This window comes from Leiobunum rupestre, chromosome 1, assembly GCF_980474605.1.
Source record: "Leiobunum rupestre chromosome 1, qqLeiRupe1.1.hap1, whole genome shotgun sequence".
NCBI classification, from domain to species: Eukaryota; Metazoa; Arthropoda; class Arachnida; order Opiliones; family Sclerosomatidae; genus Leiobunum; species Leiobunum rupestre.
In genome coordinates, this window is record NC_143384.1 from 52,791,267 (window position 1) to 52,801,251 (window position 9,985).

The following is a 9,985-nucleotide window of genomic DNA, read 5'->3' on the forward strand; positions in this document are numbered from 1 at the left end:
AGCGATGAAAAATATCAGCATTTCAGAAAACAACTATTGGGTAATTCCACGTCAAATCGCCCGATTTTGGAAAAAGTTCCCCACGGCACCATAACCAATTTTGATGAAAATTTACAGGTTATTAACATATATAGTTTTAGTGGGAAAACTAAATATTTAGCTCTTAATTCCTTGTAGTTTTTAAAATATGATTTTTTAAAAAAAGCATGTGCAAGGAACGACAATTTTCTTTAATCGAAAAAGCCATATTTAGGTCTAAATAACTCGAGAAAAATTAAAGACAGTCCCGTGAAGTTAAACACAGGTAAAAAATATGTGATCGAGAGTCCTCGTGTGAAGTTTAAGCCAAAACAAATAAACAGGTAATTAATTAAAAAAATTTGAAAATGGAGATTTTCGCTCAATTTTAGTTTCGCGAGGTAAATTCCACGGTATGCGTTTCCAAAACTATTGATTAGACATAAGATATTGGATTATTTATGGGGTAAAACATACCCAATTAACACGAAAATACCAATAAAAAATATCTTAAAAGTGTAGTTTCTGGGTTATAGTTGCGTGAATCGACCCGTTTTTGTGAAAAATTAGAATACATGGTACTGTTTCAAGCGAAATTACGGTATGGCGCCAAATGATACTCATGTGAAACGTAATATAATTTAAAAGCTAATATTCCAAGCTACAATACGGATAAATAAAAAAGTTGAGTATGGAAGAGCGCCAACTTTAAAATTAAGATTGAATTTTACGAAACTTTGGCGCTTTCTTTTCGACAATTGTGTAAGTGAGGTTTACTATACCTACCTGTTGAAGACGCCACGAGTCGAAACTTCAGTTTCATTGTTCAAGACGCTTTACAAGGTCACCACTGAACCAATACACAGGCAACCCTACATCCATTCGTCGTGTATTATAAACCCTTATTATCAGAAGAGACGCTTGAACATTATAGCTAATTAATTTCGGATTGTCTCGCATACAACTCCAATACAGTGCATTCATTTTGACCAAAATGATTGCTGATATCATGCGAAAACTTCCCACCACCATTGACAAACTAATTTACTTCAGTGATGGAGCCGGCAGTCGGTACAAAAATTTTAAAAATCTCGCCAATTTATGCTCCCACGAAAATGATTTTAAGATTAAAGCGGAATGGCACTTTTTCGCCAACTCACATGGCAAAAGTCCCCGCGATGGACTTGATGGCACTGTGAAAAGACTTGTGGCCAAAGCGAGTTTGCAGGCTGCCAAGACTTCCCAAATACAAAAACCAGAAGATATGTATACGTGGTGTATACAAAATATTAAAAACATAGATTTTGGATAAAAGAGACGTTGAAATCACGTCGAAAAATATTCGCTAAACGAGAGATATGTCGGGATAAAAACAATCGCTGGAACTCGATCACACCACGCTTACATTCCTGAAAATGAAAACGAACTTAATTGAAAGAGAGTATCAGATGATCAATTATCGACGAAAGTGATTTTATTCCAACCAAATAATATGGAAGGTTTAGTTTGGGAAGAGCGCATGCCAGGTACATTTATTACGTGTACATACGATGAAGAATGGCCGGTAGGAAATATTGTAGAACGACGCGAAGAGGAGAAAGACGTCTCCGTTAGCTTTCTTCGTAGAAAACATTTAAAGCTCTATTGGCCCAGGAGAGAAGACCTATGTTGGGTACCTTTGCGGAATATTATTTCCGATGGAAAAACCTACTCAGCACTTTAGATTGGAAAACAATTACATTTTTGTCAAAAATTAATAAGTATTTGTTTTGTTTGAGCAATTAAATGAACAGTTAAATGCCTTAAGATCAATTTTCATTTTAGAGATAATTATTTTTCTAGCCTAATTCCCACTTAACGACTTTTCGATATTTTCGCGACGAATTTAGTTTTCGCCGTATAGCTTGGCTCTATAGTAAATTTTATTCGCGACCTTCAATTCGTCTCACGAAAATCAAATTTCGCGCTAAGTGGGAATCAGTCTTAATACTCACTTTTTTAATTTACCATATTGTAGATTATAATATATAATATATAAGCTTTCAAAATATAATATGTATAATTTAATTAGGCGCTGTAATAAATTTCGCTGGAAACTAGCGTACATTGATGTTTTTCAGCCCAGGAAATAAGCCCCCGCGTATAAGTAACTTTGTGGTTCATAAGTTGCCTTAACCCAAGAGAAGCGAGAGATATTCTACTCGTCGGCTATCACAGCAGAGGTACACCAAGAAAAGGAGAGGTTAGTAATCATCAGAATGACTCGTGGCGTCTTCAACAGGTAGGTATAGTAAACCTCACTTACACGATTGTCGAAAAGAAAGCGCCAAAGTTTCGTAAAATTCAATCTTAATTTTAAAGTTGGCGCTCTTCCATACTCAACTTTTTTATTTATCCGTATTGTAGCTTGGAATATTAGCTTTTAAATTATATTACGTTTCACATGAGTATCATTTGGCGCCATACCGTAATTTCGCTTGAAACAGTACCATGTATTCTAATTTTTCACAAAAACGGGTCGATTCACGCAACTATAACCCAGAAACTACACTTTTAAGATATTTTTTATTGGTATTTTCGTGTTAATTGGGTATGTTTTACCACATAAATAATCCAATAACTTATGTCTAATCAATAGTTTTGGAAACGCATACCGTGGAATTTACCTCGCGAAACTAAAATTGAGCGAAAATCTCCATTTTCAAAATTTTATAATTAATTACCTATTTATTTGTTTTGGCTCAAACTTCACACGAGGACTCTCGATCACCCATGTTTTACCCGTGTTTAACTTCACGGGACTGTCTTTATTTGTTCTCGAGTTATTTAGACCTAAATATGGCTTTTTCGATTGAAGAAAATTGTCGTTCCTTGCACATGCTTTTTTTTAAAAATCATATTTTAAAAACTACAAGGAATTAAGAGCTAAAAATTTAGTTTTCCCACTAAAATTATATATGTTAATAACCTGTAAATTTTCATCAAAATTGGTTATGGTGCCGTGGGGAACTTTTTACAAAATTGGGCGATTTGACGTGGAATTACCCTATTATTTGTGCCGAAGTAGGCACAAATATTTTCAACGTAGGCACGTGCCTACTTGTGCCTACTGCTGGCGGCGCTACTGATATGAGACCCTAAAAATTAGACCTGCTAATAAAACAACTAATTATCATTGGCAAAAATTGATTACAAATTCTTGAAGCCTTATTTCATTTGCAATATTGGGCAAAATTGCACTACAGCGGCCTCATGTAATTTCGTGGTTTTTTTTGGTGGAGAACGTAGCACTTGACGCGTAGATTACGAAACTAATTTTTTTGGGGCCGCAAATGATAATTAAATTAATTAACTTAATGTTAAAAATGTACTAATTTTAGGGAATTACCGTGTTTTTGTTTTTTTGGGTGGCGGAGAATGTAGCACTTGACGCGTAGATTACGAAACTAATTTTTTTGGGCCGCAAATGATAATTAAATTAATTAACTTAATGTTAAAAATGTACTAATTTTAGGGAATTACCGTGGTTTTGTATTTTTGGGTGGCGGAGAATGTAGCACTTGACGCGTAGATTACGAAACTAATTTTTTGGGCCTCAAATGATAATTAAATTAATTAACTTAATGTTAAAAATGTACTAATTTTCGGGAATTACCGTGTTTTTGTATTTTTGGGTGGCGGAGAATGTAGCACTTGACGCGTAGATTACGAAACTTTTGTTTTTGGGCCGCAAATGATAATTAAATTAATTAACTTAATGTTAAAAATTTAGTAGAGTGGAAACCTAAACAAACAGTAACAAGCCATGGTGTAGGCGACAACCCGACGAAGATAATTACTTCCAAAACACGTAAAAGACGTTACTGAACTCCCCGTATTGGCGCCTGACGCACTTTGAGATTCCCCGTATTGGCGCCTGACGGCGCCGCGCACTCACTTTGCTCAAGCGCTGGGGGTGCGCAGCGCCTCCCCAACCCCATACTAAAAAAAAGCGATGGGCCATCTATAACGCGACCTAGAGGACAGTACCAAGCCTTACGCATCAAGTATATACTTTTAATCTCAACCAGAAACAAAGTGGCCCAAAAATAGAAAACACCGAGAAAATGAACAAAAACTGTAAAAGATTTGATAAAGTACGGGAATATCACTTTGTAGCCCAAAAATACAAAACACCGAGAAAATGAACAAAAACTGTAACTGATTTTATAAAAAAAGGGAATATCACGTGGAATTCATTAGGACACCGAAACTGTGGTGCCGGCGAACACACGACTTAAATAAGTACAACAAAACACGTGCAAATGCCCAAAAATTACATTAAAAAATTAAATAATCATTTGCGGCCAAAATAAAAATTACCCTCGGCATCTACGTGACAAGGTCTATCCAGGCACAACCAAATTTAATATAAAATTCAATGAAAATGAGAAATTTTTAAAATTAAAAAAATTAAATTAAACAATTAAATACTCATTTGCGGCGAAAATAAAAAATACCCTCGGCATGTACGTGACAAGGTCTATCAGGCGCAACGAAAATTTATATCAAATTCGATGAGGCCGCTGTACTACACTTCACCCCAATAGGGATTTAAACTTGAAATAACTGTACTAGTATTCAAATATAATAAAGGTATAGACGTGCATTTTGTATCCCCATTTTAACCACTAAATCTTAATAGTTAAACACAATTAATGATTAATTTTATTTTCAGATTTTGCCAGTTTGGAACCAAATATAACAGATGAGTTAATTGGTGAACCACGATTGCTGATCAATGTGCCCCATGTAGAAACCTCAAAAAGTAAATAGTTTTAAGGCTGTATCATACAGGGAAGACAATTAAAAATGTCTTCTCTTATTTTATATGATGCATCCCTACATGTCGTCTATTCTTTATTTTACATTTAAAAGTCATTGTCATTAATGTTTCTCCTAAGGATCAAAAGCAATTTGGTTTAGTCATTGCTATTCTCACAAAAACAAGCCCAACACCTATCAAAAGCTGTGACCCACGCAAATAGCAGGGCTCTCATGAATGTCCCATGTAAAAATGATAGTCTTGGAAATAAAAATAATAAACAGCACCAGCTCATTTTAACAATGTCAGCTTAATAAAAGCACAATGAAATGGTTTTAGGTAACTCAGACTCCTATTTTTTTTCTACAATAGAATAATGTCAATTATAAATTATGAATAAAATTCCCTGAAACTGCATATTCTGTGATGAAATTTAAGCATGGTGATTTTCATAAGTATAGGGGTTGTTACTGTGTTAGAAGGGCAATGCAAATGATCAGGCAGTGTGGTAAAATTAATCGCTGGTGGAGCTAATTTAATTGTTATCTGCGTTTCATATTCATTCCCCTTTGGCACAATTTTTCAGCTTTTCCTGCCTTTGACATGTTTCCCATAATTGACCCAAAGCAAAGTTAATTTTATCCATATTTTTGGTCTACCCCTACCCCACGGAATGGGTTATTGAAAAGTATAAATATAATTACGAATTATAGGGTCAAGAACTAGTAAAGAAAGAACCACATAAAACTGGAAACTGGTTGGGGTCATAGCTACTGAAAAATCACTTATTGAAATAGAATGAATAGCTCCTTGGCATATCAGCTAAATTTATAAATTTTTATAGGGTGTAAACTGTCATTGTATATTAATTTGTTGTGAATCATATGGTGAATGTAATCAGATAATTATGATTTAGATATGCAAGCCATAGTGCATGTTGCCAGATGTTTTACTTTCTAATCATTAAAATCCATTTATTTTACTATTTGTTCAGTTTCAGAAGAGTTATATAGTGAACCACAATTATTGATCAACAGAAAACAGAACCACAAATCTAAAGAGTTATATGAAGCCCCACACGGGTGGAATAATAAAAAAATAACAGAAAGTTGCAATGGTAAAACAGTTCTTCTCATTGGCTTAGGGATGTTGATTCTATGTTTAAAATCTTCCTGGTTTCAGAAAAAGATATTTTACATAATTTCACTTACACTGAAGATTTAGAAATGACGGTAGATGTGGATGAATCACTAATGGAAGCTGATGATTTTACAGGTAACTTGGTTGAATTCTTAAGTGTTTTACTAGTCTTTTGTAGGTTTGTATTCCATATCTCGTTAATTGACTAAGTAGGGGTGACTAATCATGAAAAGAAAATGGAGGTTAATTTTTGTTGTCAGATTGAAAATAAAACATCTCTATTTTGGTAGCTAAGTGATTTGCAAATTTTAGAGGGTTGCTGAACTTTTGAAATACAGATAAAGTAATATGGCAATTCCATGCGAAATCACCTAATATTGCTTGGTGGTGACAGATTTTGTTCATTTATCTAGCTACCTCTAATATTAAGACTTAAGAAATGTACCATTTTAATTTAAATATTTATGTTATGCCATTTTGATTTTTTTTGCTTATTCCAAAATTTTCATTTATCATTATTGTTATTGCTGGCGCTAATTATAGCAATAGACGGTTGATGTAGAAAAAATAATGAAAAATGAAAAAGATGAAATAATTTTTGCTCCAAAACCAAATTTCATTGAAAGGTTTGTGTAGGTTCTTAGTGTAAGAAGAAAATTAAAAGTTTGAAGCTGACCATTTTGAGTTTCATATTTATGTGCCAACCCTTACCAAAAAATAAGTTGGCTTTTAGTTGGTATTTAGTTGGTATTCGCATTTAAGTTGATATTAAGTTGGCTTTAAGTGGTCAGCATATTTCAGTAAACTAGTTAAGTTGGTAATAAGTTGTAATTTTCTGACCACTAAAAACCATATTATTTTTTAAGTTCACTTTAAGTCGTCTTTATTAAGTAACATTTTAAGTAAGTTTTAAGTTGGCTTTAAGTGGTCTTTATTAAGTAACATTTTAAGTAAGTTTTCAGTTGGTTTTAAGTTGGTGTTAAGTTGTTTTTAAGTAGGTTTTTAGTTGGTATTTGTCTCAAATACAAACTTAAAACCAACTTAAATAGTTCTTAGACCACTTATTTTTTGGTAAGGGAATGATCTCTTACATCATTAGCTAGAGCCGATAGGGTAGAATAAACAAATGGGTTTTATAAATAATTATTTTATGTAATGTTGGATAATAAATTTGCTTTGTTAAGCCAACTGCACACACAAAACTTACAAGAAAATTTTGAACTTGCACGCATGTGTAGTTTAAAAACCAAGTTCACACACAGGAAAGCTAATGGGGTGGCGGAGTGGTTAGCACTTTCGCCTCGCAGCAAGAGGAGCCGGGTTCGATTCCAGCTTGTGGCACTGGGTGAAAACTCGGAACAACTCCTTCTGCGTTGAGTTTGCAAGTTCTCTCCCCATTGTTTTAAGGGGTTTTCCCCCGAGTTCTTCGGTTTCCCCTCCCATAAAAACTTGTCTAGGTTAACGGTAATAGTTAGTGTAGGGAGCTGTTGGCTACGCATTGTAACCCGGCCACCTGAATTAAGGGCTTCAAAAGTCGCATGATGACTTAGGCCTAAGGTGGTGCCTTGGGTATTAGCCTAGCTGATTATTATTATTATTATTATTATTTCGTGTCTCATGCGTGTAGTTGGCTTTAGAGGACTACAAAATCCTTGGAATTTCTGAAATAAGGCTAAAAAAATTACAAATTATTCTGCATTGGATTTGCTATGAAGAGGAGCTACCCTAAATTTGGGCTTAATTTTTCAAATGATTCTGTGGCCGCTTAGAAGGGGGGTGTCTTTTTATAACCAGTCGCCGTATACCCAAAGGGATTCCTACACATTGTAACTGGACCACCTGATTAAATTTAATTTAAAGTTTCTAGTTAACTTGAGGTATTAGCCTATCTTATTATTAAAGATTATAGTGGTGTAGATTAATTTTATATAATTTGTTTACCTTTGCAGCTGACAGAACTATAAAAACTAAAAGATTTATATGTAAAGACTGTGGGCTCCAATTTGAACGTCGGTTTCACAGAGCCTTCTCACAACATCGGCTTCTGCAACATCATGACCAAACTCCTTTCATTTGTGAACATTGTCAAATGGAATTTGCCCAATTGACAGTACTAGTGCGCCACATATTTTTTATTCATACTGGTACAGTCCCATGCCTTTACTGTGATAAGGAATTTGCTGTCATCAATAATGCGATTCTTCACCAAGAGAACTTTCATCCACAAGTGCAGAATGAATCTGCCAAATTTTCACATCAACACATTATTGACCAGTATACTGACTGTGAAACTGAAGTGATAAATACTAATCCGTCAATGAAACAGTTCTCCAATTACTTGCGTGACTCATTCCCTTGTAAGACATGCGTTAAATCCTTCACTACATCAAATGCACTTATTCAACATAAACGTAGATGCAAAGGGGCCCATTGCATTTGTAAGACTTGTTATCAGATTTTTCCCAGTCCCTATGCCCGTGACCAACATTTCAAGGATAGTCCGGTAAGATATTTATAGTTTTTTTAATTCCTCCCATTATCGCTAGGTACAAGCCTGTTGCCGCAATTTTGACAACAACTTTGGCAGTATAAGGGGAAACCAGTTGCAAGTCTTGTCACCGTAGCATAAACTTTATATTTTGCCTTTGACAGTATTTTTAATATGAGAATATACTTCATCTCATCACAACTGTTAAAACTCCTAAATGGTGGGATATAAGAAAGTGCATTGTGTGATATACATGAGTTGATGGGTTTTCTAGTGTGGATCTGTTCCGAGAAAATATATTTATTTCCTACTATGGAAAAATCTGGATAATTTAGGATTAAATGTTAACTCCTTTGTTATGGTAGTATAATTTTCTTGTAGTTAGAATACTTTTTCTCAGCTGACAGACATTTGTCACAAACTATTACAATATACTAAAATTTTAATGGGAGATGATTGTTCTCGACCCACAGTGTCTTTGTTAAACAGTTTACCAAAGATGCAATTTTAATCAAGATCCATTTAAAAAATTAAACTTATTGGTTTTTAATAATATCAAGTCGTTTTTATAAATATGTCATTTGAATGAGAAAAGAATAGCTATTTCTATAAATTGATATAGTCAAAACCTGTTGGCACACAGTTTAATTCTTGAATATAAATTGACTGAAGCAAATTTGCCTGCGGTCTCTAAAATAAAAAATAGCACTTGTTCTTATGTTTAACAGAACCATAAAACTAACCTCCAGTACTTTACAGAATCTCCCAATAGACATAAATTTGTGAAATAACTTATTAAAAATATTTTTTTGTTTCAGCCATGTATGCAATTTGTTCGTGATACATTGAATGAAGTTCGGAAATACGAATGCAAAAAAAATCTGTCTGAAACAGATTTAGTCATCACTAATGTGCAAAGTCTTTCCGATCCCAGCTCTTTTGTTACATATAGTGGAGCCAATTTCTGTGAAACTACTTTGGCCTCAACAAGTTCCCAATCAAACAGTGAATTGGGACTCCAGCAAGCTACCTTTGAGAGTGATTCTTTGTCCATGGATGATTTGAATTTTGTTGAGTAGCTAATTGAGGACAGTTCCAACCCACCTCAAAATAATCAAATTGGTTATGCCTCTGAAGTGCCAATAAAGGAGTATGAAATTGTGTTTAAGTGATTGTGAATCATTTTAACTATTATTAGATACTAAATTATGTAGTGATGTATAAATAAATTATAAAATACTGTTATAATAAATCTATATACCCCTTATGCTCAAAGAGTAAGCTGCTTCTCCCTAAGAAATAAAAACACACTGGTATATCATTGGTTCCATAACACTTAGTAAGACCTAAGCAATTGAAGTACACCGCTGTGCGGGTTTTCTCCCTCTTGCTGGAAGGAAAATTGTTGCATGATACAAGCTGATGGTCTAAACATAGTCAAACTCCCTTGCTATTTTATGTCATAAAATAGTTAACTGAATTAGTTATAACATCAGAGAACGAAAATAAATTGATTCAGTTATTTGGAAGGTAAT

The 9,985-nt window shown here is 34.1% G+C and overlaps 1 protein-coding gene across 1 annotated transcript in view; it reads left to right on the forward strand.

Moving 5' to 3' along the window:
• Positions 1 to 9,613, forward strand: part of LOC149963233 (uncharacterized) — a 32,399-nt gene extending 22,786 nt beyond the window's left edge. The window contains exons 11-15 of the mRNA XM_090165357.1: positions 4,736 to 4,825; positions 5,817 to 5,939; positions 6,005 to 6,097; positions 7,912 to 8,465; positions 9,269 to 9,613. Coding sequence (XP_090021483.1) covers positions 4,736 to 4,825; positions 5,817 to 5,939; positions 6,005 to 6,097; positions 7,912 to 8,465; positions 9,269 to 9,529 — 1,121 coding nt within the window. The 3' untranslated portion in view covers positions 9,530 to 9,613. The remainder of the gene's footprint in view (positions 1 to 4,735; positions 4,826 to 5,816; positions 5,940 to 6,004; positions 6,098 to 7,911; positions 8,466 to 9,268) is intronic.
• The last annotated feature ends 372 nt before the right edge of the window (positions 9,614 to 9,985 follow it).